Source organism: Falco cherrug, chromosome 2 (assembly GCF_023634085.1).
Source record: "Falco cherrug isolate bFalChe1 chromosome 2, bFalChe1.pri, whole genome shotgun sequence".
NCBI classification, from domain to species: domain Eukaryota; kingdom Metazoa; phylum Chordata; class Aves; order Falconiformes; family Falconidae; genus Falco; species Falco cherrug.
Window position 1 is genome coordinate 58,273,642 of NC_073698.1, and position 15,269 is coordinate 58,288,910.

General features: G+C 38.8%; 1 protein-coding gene across 1 annotated transcript in view; it reads left to right on the plus strand.

The window, feature by feature from the left end:
* Window positions 1–15,269, plus strand: part of PCCA (propionyl-CoA carboxylase subunit alpha) — a 292,472-nt gene that overhangs the window by 230,639 nt on the left and 46,564 nt on the right. The window contains exon 21 of the mRNA XM_055702705.1: window positions 2,203–2,256. Within this exon, the coding sequence (XP_055558680.1) occupies window positions 2,203–2,256 (54 nt within the window). The remainder of the gene's footprint in view (window positions 1–2,202; window positions 2,257–15,269) is intronic.

Here is a 15,269-nt window from a genome sequence, read left to right on the forward strand (position 1 = left end):
GCTTCTATCTTTGTCTTGGCTTGAGACTATGGCTTTAGAAGCTGTCTTCTTGATATACACACATATAGATATATTGGGCTTTATTAAATTGGTTATTAAATTATTTTTGAAAGGGCTTGGTTATTGCTATGCCGTCTTATTTAGTTGTGAGTAAAGAGACTGTGTGTGAGGAAATACTTTAATGATTTTGTTTTCAGTTGTGAAAAATAAGTCAAGTTGTCAAGATACCTGGCTTTACTTTGAAAGCCTTTAAAGAAAATGACAAAAGGGCTCTATTTTCTTCTTCTTCTTCGTCTTCTTTTTTTTTGTTGTTGTTGTTTTGTTTTTTAAGTTGTGTTTTTCTGTGTGACGGGAAGATTAGCCAAAAAAATGGAATTTTTATTAGGACATGAAAAGGTCTCTAGTGACCCTTGAAAGCGGACAAAAGGGTAGCACAATAAGTGACAGAACTCTAACGAGGGTGGAGGGCATTCCAGGAAAAAAAGAAATTAAATCCTTTAATTTTTTTCGGCTTGCCATTTTCTGACAGCTTATCAAGTGGTTGGGACTTGTTTGTTTTGGCATGTGGTTCATTCATTGTAGGCAGCCGGTACTTTGTTCTTCTTTGTGGTTTTCCAAAACCTGATTGTGTTTATCCTAGACTGTGGGAAAAGTGTATATTCCTGTTTCCTTTATAAAAGTAAACGTCAGGTTTTGTATGAATTTTTTTTCCCTTATTTTCCATTTCATTAATCATTATTGTTGAAATATGTCAGGCTTTGGCACATCATCCTTTGTTTTCATATGATTGTACAGATTGCAGTGTCAGTGTGTGACCTGTTAAGTCAAAAAATAAGCATGTTTGGGCTGTAGTAATTATTACTTCATAAAGTGTAGCAGAGGAACATGCACCGTTATTGAAAAAAGACCAGGATTTAATTTATTGCTATTAAAATTGTTTTGGGGGATAGCTAGCTATTGTTGTGTAGCACTTTTTCACTTAGTCTAGAGAAGATGACTAAAGGGAACTGTGATAATGGCTTTTCACATACCTGCAGGTAGCTTTAAAAAGAAAGGGAGTAATCGGTGTTTCCTGTCTGTGATGGAAAAAGAGGAGAATTAATGTGCCGCAGTTGCAGTAAGGGTTGTTTTAGTCAGATATTAGGAAAAAAACTTCCAAATGATAAGGATGCTGAACACTGGGGTGAATTGCTTAGGGAGACTGTGAAATCTCTGCATTTGAAAGATTTTAAAAATTGGGTTAGATACACGTTGTTTGGGAGTGACACAGGTGTGTGTTGATTCTGCCAAGGGTACTAGACTAGAAGATCTCTCAAGATGATTTGCAGCCCTGTTCCTAGGATTCGTTGTCTTTAAAAATGCTGAAGATCTCTTCACAGCTCTTTGCAATTGATAAACACCTCAAGTCTGTGCTTCTGTGCTCATATGTACACCTGGCATTGTGTAAGTATGCTGCGTCCTGTGAGTAGAGCCCTGATTTTGGGTCTGTATGTACTACAATTTAACAGCAGGAAAAAAAAAAAAAGGAAGAAAAACCTCTTCTTGTGTATCGCTGCCTCCTTCAGTGTGAAAAAAGAATACTTTATGCATTTTGCATATTTAGGTTATGGATAATACTGTGTTACATCAATAATATATTTTCTTTTGCATTGTATTGTGGCTTACTGACAAGGTAATATTTGAAGACTGTTTAATAACTTCAATCAACTCCTGAACCACAGTAGGTGACCAGACATTTCATAAGGTCATTTTTTCCCTCTGTTTTCAAAGTAGCATCACTGGAGGTTTGCATTTTAAAAAGAGATTAAAATGTGTCTCATTAGGAGAGAATGAAGATAATACTAAATGAGAGTAACAGGAATGCAGAATCATAGACATTTAGAGATGGCAGAAGTCTCATTATTCATGACATTCATCTTTCTGCAAGCCCAAGGTTGTTCCGTGTTGTACTTGGACATACTTGTTTTCATTGTTCTTCAAAAATAAATTTTATTCACTGAAACAGAACCAAAATATGTGCTGAAGCATGAATTAGCTTTCTAGTACGGAAACTGTTGAAGGAAATGGTTTTATTCTGTTTCATGTATAGATTTGTGTACTCAATTAGTTTTGATTATTTTACAGTGTTGTGACACAGAAAATGGAATGGTTTCAAATTCTGGAGAAGCTTCTAATCTGTTTTACATCTGTTTTTTTTTTCAGCGGCTTTCTCGGAATGCCTCTGGAGATACAAGCATTCAGTTTCTAGGCACAGTGGTAAGTATGTATAACTATTGTCAAGAGTTATGTTGGTAGAAGAATATAATGTAAACAGAAAATAGGTAAATTACGCCGGCAGTACATTTATGCTTGTATATGTGAAGGTTCACATTCTGTGTAAATATTCTGAGCTTAACAGGTGGATTTGGGCAAATTTCTGAAGCTGACTTCCAAGGCATGGTGCACAGTACCTGCATTCCACATTTCAATTGAGTCAAGTTTGCTTTTGTTTCATTTACAAGGGATTTAAGAGTAACTGAGTGTAGCCTTGTAAGCTTATTGCAACATACTCAGGTTTGATCCACATCAGAATCAAACCCACTCTTCCCCACCCCCTCAACCTTCTCATCTCTGTTGCTTCACCATACCATGTGTCCTCACATCCCACAGATGGGTTGGTCTTAGGAAAAAACTATTTAGTAATGGAAAGTCTTCTGTCCTTTTCTCATTCTAACGAAATGTGGTAACTCTGTTTTTCTCCCAGATTTTTTTTGCTGAAGTATGCCTAAAATCCTAATCAGATTTTATACCATTAGACAGAATTTACTCAATAAAACAGATTTTTTTTTTCACCTGCTATTATCTGGAGCAGTCACGTATAATATAGAACCCAAAGTTTTGTGTTAGGTGATGGATGCTTATAAACATATGTGATGGACACAGCTTCCAGTTCCATGATTTGCATGATTAAAATGCAATCATTGAATTTTTCCGTGTTCCTTATGCACCTAAAAATAGTTGTGAAAATGAAATAAAATTGCAGTATCCTTTAAAGTAAGTTGTTCTGGTTGCTGCCAACAGGCTTCCCTGTAGTGACATTAACAGTGAAAAGCCTAGGAATGAAACATTCCCTTCAGAATTTAGTCATAACATCTCTGTGCACTGTATGTGTTGAACAAAGCTAGATTAAGATTGCATATGATAATGCTTTTATTCTACTTGTGATTAGTTCGTCTACAAGTGCTAGGAAGCCATTTTTGCAAGGTTATAACATGGTAACAGTGAACAAGAATACCTGTAGACTTGCATGTTGTTTTTCAGAGATGAAAAGTGCCCCTAAGATTTTTTGTTTCTATAAATACATATCTATATGCGCATATACCTTTATTTGTCTTAATCAGTGTCAAGCAGAGTGGCAGTTACAAATAAGACATAACATAAAAGTTGTGTTCTACACTATTGGAATTGTAACAATGCTTCAGCTCTGGAGTTGCATCCTGCATATGCGAGATTACTGCTAGCTGACTGATCTTATAGACTGTGTGAGAAGAAAATAATTACTCCAAGTAGATAAGATGCTAACAGAAATACAACTTGATAATACTGAGAAGATTTTAATTGATCTGTAAGTGGGTGCTGTAGCAGAGAAAATTGTGATTGTGTATTTGGTGACATTAAAAATTTAATTTGTTTTTAGGTTAGATGAGAAAACATTTCATGTTCATATGTTAGAAGTGCTCTGGAGTCTCACTCATACTAGAACTCTTGTGCTGGGCCTTGTGCAACGCAACAGAGTGTACAGTATTGATGTGCTTTTAGCTTTAAAAAATTGATGAAGAAACTTTTACTAAGTACCTTATGTGTATTTATTGGATCTTAGTTACTTTGGGAAATCAGGTATGTGATTGCAACTGAAATTCTCAAGAGGGCTAAACAGAAAAGACTGTAGTACTCTGCCCATGATTTTTTATTTAATATAAATTATGCACATGTCTTGCTGACGAAACCCAGAGAGAGCATTTCAGTGAGCAGGGTAGAGAAGCAGTAATGAAGTCTGCTTCCCAGGGTTTGCTCTGATACCAGTTTGTTCGCAGAATCCAAGCCAGAGCCTGTACCTGTGCTCCTATCAGTCCCTCTAGCCTACTGTCCCCTCCTTTCCCCTAAGTCCCTTTACTTAATTTGGTGTTCGCTCCTTTAACATCCTTGTACTCTTCTGATTTCAGTTTAATACACTCAGCCTGGATAATGGGGGGCGGGGGGGGGGGAAGGATGGGTTTTCTTTACAATAATGCCCCCTACAAATTGCCTACACGTGTAGATACAGAGTCTGTATGTGTGTACCTGTGTGCGTATGTGTACATGTTCACAAATGTAAATGTTCAAAGAAAAGAACATAATCTTAATGGAATTCTTAGAAACGTATGTTGGGTTCACCGTTGCGTATCTCTTACTAAACCTTTGCTAACACAGAAGTGTGGTCAAAATAGTAAGTGTTCAAAAGGAATATTTAGCAGCAAGAAGCTCTTGATTGCTCATTATTATTATAATGTATTGTTATGAGTGTAATAATCAGCTTGTGAAGTTATTGCTTTGCTCTTTTTTTCATAGTAGAAAATGTTAGGGATAGCTTTGAGCATTCTCTGTTACTTTGGACAGGGGCAAATGTTGCTGTCACTTCAGTGGTGGCAGGCAGGGCAGTGCTACTGCATGTAGGCACTGCTGACCTCTCCACCAGCACATATTTTTAGAACCAGCCGATCGGGAGCGCACAGCTCCCTGGCTTGTCAGGAAGGCATCAGCTTCAATAAAAGATACTGGATTTTTTGACATTGGATGGTAGAAACAATTCTGCTGCTGGTTTTTGATAGATCACAAGCCCCTGTTTCAGGAAGCCAGATGACACCGAGGAGAACTGAAAGGTATGCTTCTCTATCAGAAACATCCTTGCTGTCCCAGTTAGCTAGGTGAAGGACAGAGAAAACTACATTACAGCAGAAAGACAACAGTTTGATATGAATTCTGCTGCATAACAGATGGTAAACGTGTAGACAGTAGGACAAATGCTTCTGTGTAGCAGCATATTTCTGTTATTTTAGAGGAGAACAGGAAAATTCGTGTTGCTTTCCCCAGTGAAATCATAGCTTTGGGTGAACACTGTTAGCATCATTTGGGGGGTCTGTGTGGATCTGTAATCATATTTTTGTTTGTTTGTGATCATGAGTAGAAATTATTTGCTACTTGAGCATTTTTCTTTGAATTCTAGTGGCATTGGATAGCTTGTTTTCTGCATTATTTTTTTTTTTAGAGAGTTATGAGTCTTAGATCTGATACAGGACTCATGCTATTGGAGGATGTACAAGGATGTTTCTGCTTGAGGAGCAACCAACTTCTAGCAGTAAGAAATAGTTGTTGAATAGGAAGCTACACTGATTTAGTTTAATTTTCTTGGAATAACATTTTGGGTCCTGATTATTTCAGAACAGATTATAGATCATGGCATTAATTGAGATTTTACATGAGTTTTTACTAATTTTTCCTCTTTGATGAACATGACTAGATATAATGTGCTGATGGAGTCCTGCTATTTTGCCACTTTACACTAGAATTATTCAAAGTGTATTTATTAACAGCATTACTGTAACACCAAGGCACAATCTTACTGGGCTGTATATTGTACAAAGAAAAAGGAAACAAGATAGCACATCCTTCAAATTAATCTCCAAAACCAAGAGTGCCAGGAGGCAAGGAGACAGGCAGTCCTTTATGGGTTGTCTCATGTGTGTAGGTAGCTCACAGAAGTAGATTTGCAACAAACATAAACAATTCTGTGTTGGAAAAGACATTTAAGATCATTGAGTCCAACCCTTAACCCAGCATTGCCAAGTCCACCACTAAACTGTGTCCCTAAGTGCCATGTCTGCATGTCTCTTAAATACCTCCAGGGATGGGGACTCAGCTCCCTGGGCAGCCTGTTCCAGGACTTGATAAGTCTTTCAGGGAAAGAAATGTTTCCTCATACCCAGTCTAAACCTCCCCTGGTGCAACTTGAGGCTGTTTCCTCTTGTCTGTCCTGTCACTTGCTACCTGGGAGAAGAGACAGACCCCCATCTTACAACAGGTAGTTGTAGAGAGCGATAAGGTCTGCTCTGAGCCTCCCTTTCTCCAGGCTCAACAACCCCACTTCCCTCAGATGCTCCTCACAGGACTTGTTCTCTCAACCTAAAGATCTGTATGAAATAAAAACGTACAGATTTAGATTTACATACAAATAGTAAGATCTAGACTTGGAGCTGCTGCTTCAGCCTCTGCAGTTCAGGAGCCTGTATGTTTGAGTAGTCTTTTCAGAGGACCAAAGTCCACCCTTTACTCCTCTCTTTCTAGTTCACCTCCAGTTTCTCTCGTGTCTCTTGTCTCTTTGTTCCACCTTCTGCTCTTTTATGTGAGAGGAATGTTTTTCGCTGACCCACTGCTGGCCCCAGTCATTTGCTGGTTACTCATGCCTCTGTCAGCTGGACTTCAGCAATTAAAGATGTCTGGGCAGGCAGCCTTTAATGCTAAGAAAGCTGCAAGTCTATAGAGGACTACAGATTGTTATGGAAGCATTAAACTTATTCTAGGCTGTGTTTAATGGCCTCTGTAAAATTTCAAACAAAGAAATGTCTGTATGCTCGGATAGTGAGTGGCCTGGCTTCATCATGTCCATAGTGTCATTGTCAGCTTTGGGCTGCAGGCCATGCTTGACAGCGATGTTCTGCTGGCCCAGTGGAACACTTCCCTCAAAAGAGACAGTCCCAGACTGCGAAGAGTCTCCAGCTGCAGTGGGGACTATCCTCTGCTCATCATTTGTGCCATTTCTTTGAGCTTCTGTTCTCTAACATCAGAGCAGAGATAATAACAGTTGCTTCTTTCCTCTGGGGGAGGATGAAAGAATATATATGTGACAGATGTTGGTCATGTTGCTCAGTGTATCACTTGACAGTGTTTCTCAGTGGTGAACACAATATAGGAACCCATGTGGAAGAGAGCGGAATTGCTCTGGCCTAAGAATCAAGCTATCTTTAGGTGCTTCTGAGTTTCCTAGCACCATTTGCTTGGTTCAGCCTTCTCACTGGAGGTTTTTCCGTTGCTTCAGTCTCATTCATCCCTGATGGAGTGCATTTTGTCACCCGTGATTTACAAAAAAACTTTTGAAGTTTTGCTGAGGAGGCTGCTGTTCTCTCACAATTACTATTAGCCTGTTAATGCTACTCTTACTGTTCTTCAGCCTTCTTGCAGACCCATTTAAAATAGCTTGGAGACCTACTGCCTCAACCAGGTCTGCAGGTTGAGAATGGTGGGTTTAGGAAAACTAATCTCTAATCAAGCCCTGGCCATGCCTGTTAGCATAGTTGGCATATGTTCTAGTACAGTGGTCATCACTCAATATTAATGACTTCTTAATTATTCTTTAGCTACTTCCAGATAGGTTGGCAAAAGGATGTTTCATATGCCATCAAGGTTATTAGTTACGTATGTTTTTCTGACAAGCTGGTCAGAAATTGAGAGCTTTACGTAGAAGCATTCCTCTAAATCTTTGCTTCCTGGCTTACTGCATATTCATCATTTATGTACCTAAGGTAATCCTAAGAGCTACAGGTCAGTGTACTAACTTTACTTCTCACTGCTGATTCCCCTTTCCGTTCCCTCCTGCCATGACTTGTCTGCTTTTGCTTCAGCAGCAAACTTTCAACTTGTTGTCCCATTACTGAGGCTTACAAATAGTCCTGGAACTTTACAGTCTGTATATAACCTCGTCAGCTTCCAGACAGCTTCCTCCTCCTTTTTCTTTCTCCCTGCATTCTTGCAGAGACCGATTAAACAGCAGTAAAGATGGAAGCTTTGACTGTATGAGTCTGATTTAGCTCACAATGACAAATGTTTAATGACCTGCTTCTTTCACCCTTAAAATCATTGCACTTCGTAACAAGTTTTCTTCCTTTCTGCTTTTCTTTCTCTATGTGACACTTCTGAAACTAGATACTGAAGATTTATGCAGAAGTTTCAAACATGGGTTGAAACCTGCAGAGGTTACAAAGGTTGTGTTTATTGGAATATGTAGAGTATTAACCACAAGAAAATAAATACAGTCCAGTAGGTGTTTATTTTGCAAGCTAATGTCTTTTTTAAAATGTTTTTTTTTTTACTCTTCCTTTTCACAAGCCTTAAGATTAGGGTCCCTGCTGATCTAAAGGGAATTCTACTGTTGTATAGATTTTTTTTCTTTTCACGGACTTTCAGAAGGGCTGTGAACCGCAGTGCTTCTAGTAGTAGAGCTGTTGTCAGTGGCATTTCAGTAATGCTGAAGATGTCTCTAGGAAAAACGTGCATTTGGTTCTAGAAGCACTAATTTCTGCAAATTCATTTTGAACATGGGCAGTGAGAATCCTGAGACTGGCTACAACTGCTGTGGTATTCCACAGAAAGTGGCAGATTCATGCCACAAGGATTTCATGTGAAAGTATTGATACGCCCATTATTAGGACTTGTCAGGGAAAACTGTTCCATTTGACATGATGTGAATGATCAGGTGTAGTCACACAGCTACACATGCCATTCTCATTTCAATTCTGTTATATATTTGTATGTTTTAAAGCAGAAAGTATAGTGAATATATCAAAGCTGCCCATTGGGGGCAAACTCAAAAGCACCTGAGAGATTCAGAAATACCGGTGTTACCAAAAGTCATGTCCTAAAATCACTTATATTATTTTGGAAATCTTGCTCAGGATTCCTTTGGGGAGAGAAATAAGAAACTCCTTGGAGTTTCTTCTGCATTTTCCTTCTGTGACTTAAAAGAAACCAGAAGTGCCACAAGTTCCCACAGAACTTCTTGTAGTCTTCACCTGAGACCTGCTTGAGTGAGAGATGGCGGTGTCAGGGTGAAGCTGAAGGTGTGTATGTGCTTGTTGGATGGCCACTGTGAACATGCTGGCTGGCCAACTGGCTGCTGCCAAATTTCCCTCAGCTGGAGTACAGACTTAGGTCTCCTGCTTCCTTAACACAGCCAGTGCTCTTCAGAAGATTTGTTGAAACATAGTTATGGTTTCTTACAATACTTATAGGTAGTTGGACTTAATACCTTTTCTTCAAATTTGGTTGAAGTTGATCAGCATGTTAAAATAGTGTATGTGGGTGCAAATGGGATAATTAGATGGAATGAGTTGGGGATGAGGATTGAGAAGCAGAAATTTGGATTGCAAGCCTTGTTTTCCTTACAAAATCAGACTGGAAATGGGCTATTACATTTAGATTCTAATGTTTTGCTTTTTATGTTAACTTTAATCTTGGCCTTGTCTTCTGTTTTCAACGAAAGTTTTAATTTCTAGAGAAAAAATGTGTGCTAACATTTTAAGTAGGTCAGAATTCCCGTGAATGTCCTTAATGTTGGTGGATTCTGTAGTGCATGTGTTATCTGTAATGTCTTTGCTTATAATAAATTATGCCTATTATCCCTTGGAAATAAGCAAATGGAAAAAGAAGGATTTCTGAGTTTCCATACTTCATTTGATAAGTTTCTTACTGAGCTCAGTAATGCTTTGAGGACAAGGACTGAACTTGGTTGGTTAGCCTGTTGCTTCTTGGAACACAGGTGGACAGGTTACCCAGATGTAACTCAAGTGATGTCCTTTGGTAGACTGAGATTTACCAATGCTGAAATAATTATTAGTTGCTTTGTTTGGCCAGAGAAGTATTGTTTGGTTTTTTTTAACTGTATCAAGACTGTTACCTCATAGTGAAGATCTAGTGTTTTCTTCTGAGGATGATGTCTACTGCCAAGTAATAAACATATGTGTAGCCCATGTTTTTAAACAACTTTTTGATGGCTGCAACTTTGGCATATACCCAAGAACTGTTTAGAAGGTATTAATTTATATGGCTTTGAAGCTTAACGAGGAATCTTAATGAAACAAAATCATGATGAAGTTAGTAAAGCTAATTTAAGTCTCTGAATGTAAATTTTAAATGAAGTTTTTATTGATAATAAATATACTTCGTTTCTCATTAGTCTTATAGGCTTCAGTGGTAATATCAGTAAAATAAACATGTTTTACAAAGATTTAACATTAAAAATACTATTAATATGACCCTTGGTACACCAGCACAATTAGATTTCAAAGTGAGCATTTAGGATGTAACAGCGATTAATGACAACCATCGAAAACAATTTTGAACTCCATCAGTTTAACTCAGGAGGGTAAACTTAATATGATAATTTATCTAGTTGAATTGTATCAGCTTAGCAGGAAAGTATGCAAATATGTGACCCTTACCTAGAATCTAAATGGATGCTGTGCTGATAGATTTATCAGTTCCATTAAAGAACTTTAGGGAACTTTGGAATTTCAGCAATTGTTCCCTTGGAGGCTGAAAACCAAACCTGATCTCATACTGGGACCATTCTGGTCTGCATATTTCCATAATTTGCCTTTGCTACTAATATGACAGCAAGACGCAAATAACTGTTTCTAATAATATCAAATGGAGTTGTGGAGGACAGCATTTTAATGTAGTAAAAGACCTCCCCGTGGGGTTGTTATTGCCACTATAGAACAGCAGTTACACAGTTGCAACAATAGTGTCTTAATTGATTCGTTTAATTAGCAAGAGATGAAGCTTGTGCTGCATCTTGTCATCTGTTATCATGGGGGCGGCTATCTTTGCGTTTGTCAGTCTTTACAGTCGGGTTTAAGTAGAGCAAAAGGAAACTTCCAAAAGCATTTCAACTATAGAGGTGAGCTCTGGTAAGAATGTTTTGTGAGCGTGCTTCCACTCAGGGTTTCAGTATGTGGACACGTCTGGTTTAAGGATCAGCATGGTCTCTGGAGTAAGAGTTTATGACAAAGCATTGTTTTACTGGGGAAAATCTTAATCCAGTGATGCTGGGCATTTCTAACCTAAATATGCAAATCTAAGTATTATAGGAATGGTGGATTATTTGGGGCATCACTATTGTAGACTAGATTTACTTGGAAGAAATAGGGTCAGATTAATGAAACCAGCCATCTGCCTTGTGATTGCTTTTTCATGGCATTTTTGTTTCCAGACTAGATAAACAATGAGTTACATGAGCACATGGTCCATGGTAAGAAGCGTGTGTAAAAGAGGGACTTTCTTTGTGGTTGCTTTTCCCCGGAGTGGTTATGAATACAGATACAGTGCTGTGCTTGCTTCTGGGAGATGAAGTAATTTTTTTACTCAGATCTATTATATTTACATTCTAAGGGTATGTAAATAAATAAATTTTAAAGGCATGTAAATATATTGGGAGCTTCAATTTCATTTTTCTCCTCTCCTTGGCTTAGTTTTGTCTTCTGTTGAAGGTTATTCTTCCTTATGGAAGGAAATATTTCTAGAAGAGGACAAACTTCTTGTTAAATGCTAATTAAGAAAATGAAGGTTATGTTGGCATACTTCCATTGTCATAGCACTGACCTAAAATAAGGGATCTCTTACTAATCTGAAATAAATTGGAGGGGGAAGCAAGTAATTCCGTGTATGCGAAACACTTGAGATGTCTGTTCCTGGTCTGTTTTTCAAATGACTGTGCTTTGGGGTATTTGTTTGTTTGTTTGTTTGCTTGGTTTTCCACTTGTGTGCTGTAGTGTTGGACATGCCATCTAATTTTGGAGTATGATGGTGCTGTCAGTCCGTGTAGCAAAGGGGCAATGTGCTGTTAGAGAAGGCATCTTCTTTAGGGTGATTTAAACAAACATTTAGCCCACTTGTCATTAAAGATCCCATGGTAATTTCCACAAGGTTCTGAGATTGCTTCACGTACTGAGAGTCTTGGCCAAAGTCCACTTTGTGTAATTACCTTCTGTCTGCACAAATCCCTAATGCAATTTTAGATGTGTTTGGTATTTTTCACTTCCTGTCCTAAATAGTGAAAATATTGCCACACACTGCTCATAATTACTGTGGGTTATATCCTAAGTTCAAATAAAGAGATTCCTGTAAATTACCTTAGTGAATTTGGTTTTCCTGTTGTTAAAGCACTGGAATATGTGACAAAAGATGAGTAAACAGTAGGATATATAATTAAATTCACAAACCGATGAAATAGTTCTAAATTTTTGACTTTTCTATTTTATTGCATTTTGGGTGTCTATGAGCTAAAGTATTTCTGCTGCTAGGACCATCATTGAGGGAAAGGCTAACTCTCGGACCATGTCAGAGGTCAAACTTCACACACTGCGCAGTGCTTTGAAGCAGGTAGGAAGCCAGCGTGGGGCTCCAAGTGCTGTCATCACACGCTCAGTTGGCTTTTACCTGCATTCCATACTTTTTTGTTCCCACAACAGAAAACCTGGCCTGTGCATTTGTGTCTCAACCAAAACTCGTTTCAGTTCGTCTTCCTGGATGCCTTTCATGGACTCCAGAATAAGTGTTCAACCATGCTGTCTTTAAAATGGTCTGCTTCTGTGTTGTCTCTTGACAGAATTTATTGCGTTATACTTGAAGTTCAGTCCCCCTGTCTTCATCACCAAAGCCTTATATTACTGTGTTGTGTGCAACATTAAAGCTTTTTTCCTGATTTTTCATTTCTTCTTCCTAGTCATCCTTTCTTTGACTTTTCTGGTATATTCATCTTCTCTGTCTTCTCTCAAATTGCTTCTCTTGTGCATTTCCTCTGTATGTTTTTTTTAGGTATACTTGTTTTTTTGCTAGAAAGATACATGGGTTGAGAAGAGAGGTATTACTATTAATCTGACACTAACTTTCATGTTTTTCTGTAAGTAGCATTTAGGAGAAGCATGAGGATAAGAATAAACTACAGAAAAATGGCTATGCATCAGCAAGTCATACACCTACTGGAGTTACCATATAAGTATTACAGACAGGGAACACCAGCGACTCTTGTAAGACAAAAGGTTTTCCTTTGTCCCTATTGTGTATCTTAACAGTATCTGGGCCCACTTCAGTCATTGCTTGTAAAAGCTAGTATTAGCCTTCAGTTGATATTTTGAAGCTCTGCAAATGTTTTCCAGTGTTCATTGGAGGTTCTATGCAAATAACAGGAAAATTTACCGTGCAGAAACAGTTTGTTTCATTTTTTATGAAACTTAAGTTTCACATAAATTCTCTTGTATGTAAAGTACGCTGAAAATTATGTTAACGATATTTTAACAAATGTCTCGTATATCCCTGTTTATATGAAGGACAGCAGTGCACGCTGCCACAAACACTCGTACTGGTACAAACAGGCAGCCTCCATCTTCATTTCATTCATGCCATTGGGTATTTATAGCCCTTGCCCATCATAAGGCGAAGGAAGGTGAAGGGCAGAGCAGTTGTAGTAGGAAGTATCATGCTTGTGTGACCATCTCCCAAACACCAGTCTTATGTTCTGGAGAGGTGCCATGTTGGCAGGGTGCACAGGAAGTATTTGCATAGCAAATTGTGTTACGAGCAGCAGAACCACAACAAGGTTCTTCCTGCATCTGATGATAATTGTTTGATTGGGGGGGAGGGAGGGAGAAAAGGGAGGTCAGGGAAATGCAGATGAAAAGGAAAGGCCCGCACTATTGTAAGGACAGTGAAAACAAACTGCCCCTGTGCCAGAGTGCTTCAGCGTATATGACACAGCAGCGCTGAGCGTGGCATGGGAATATTCCATTGAGGCTGAAAAGCCCTGTGGGTGGGAAAGCTGTGGTGATGTCCTGTGTTTCCACTGCTATGTCCTCCTCCTCCCTGCTCCAGGGCAATTTCTCCTTACATGCCCTCAGAACCAACTCTCGCTGCTTTCTTTGATGTCAGTCTTCGTATGAGGAAAAACAAAGATGTTTGAGTTTTAAAATACTTACATTAGTATTCTGTTACAAGTCTTTGGGCGTTCCTTGTTTTTTTGTGAGGGTTTTGTGTTATTTTGGTTTTTAATCCCTAGGTTTATCTTTTAGTTATAAAAGAGCTGCAGGGAAGCCTCCCTTAGCCTTGTAAGTTCCAAGCCCACTGTTAACGTTTAACAAATAGTCAGCAATCGGAACAACCCAATGTGGTTGCTGTACCTAAGCCAGATCTGGACACTGCATCAAGAAGATCACAGCTACATTCTGAAAGGCATCTCTCCCACAGCCTGTTTTTGACACGCTAACTTAGGAAAAAAAAGAGTATGTACATGTAAGGGGAATATCCCTGCTTATGGCGTCAAATGGTGGCTTTTATGAGGCACAAACTGTACTAATTTCCTGAAAAGCAGAAGATACTTTCGAGATGTTAGGAACCATCCCAAAAGGCAAGAGAGGCAGTGAGTTTTTCCACCCTAAAAATATTTCTTACCACGCTACAGACAAGATGAAACCCTAGAACATTACTGTTTCCTAATTTATTTTAAATAGCCAAATAAAAATGCAATCTTGCATGTGAAGAACTGTACAAACATGCTTGCACTCTGGGAGAGGCCAGAGAAGACACTCAGAGTATTTGAGGTTGGAAGCAATGCCCCCAACCCCCACCCCCCCCACCCCCTTCAAAGCAGGTTGAATTAGAGCAGGCTGGTCAGGTCTGCGTCCAGTTGGTTTTTTAATATCTCTACAAACTCCACATCTCAACAGTGTGTTCAGTGATTTTGCAAAGTCTTGGGTGTCCCTGAAGGCTTTACAGGGCACCGACACAGAAGTAATATAGATGTAGAAGATCAGTACAAGCAATTCCAGGTGTGTGGTGATACTGAGTGTAAAAGGGAATAATCCTTCTTTATCAGAGCTTGTATGACTGCACTGAGAAGTATCCAGTTGAGGAGAGGTCAGAAGCTCCATTTCTAATCCGAAAAAGGCTGGATGCTTGCGGTGGAGACACAGGTGTGTAGCAGAATGCACTGGTGGTGGTTTAGAGGTTTGAAGACCAAGAGAGTTCTGGCGGGTTGATGCCTCTCTTAACCTGTCAAAACCCATCTAGAAGGCAATGATGCCAGCTGTAGAGAAGGGTAAGAAGAGATTATCGCCAGAGGTGAATTGAACTTTCAAGCAGTCTGCCATTGTTGTCCTGAAGGAATAAAGTTTTTAATAGAAACATTTGTAGGGTGTGCAGGGAACAGAATATTAGAGACAAAGTTTCAAGCAAACAGAATCTGTATATGAAACAGCGGACTTCCCCACCCCCCATACCAGCCCAGTAAACACTTCATAACTGTGTTACTGTTAAATGTTAAAAAGTAAATGCATGGGTTTTGTAGATGTGAGTAAGTTCACCACTTTTCTTTGAGATGGTAAATAGATTATTAGAGGGAGAAAAAGTATGAGACTTGGAGAATC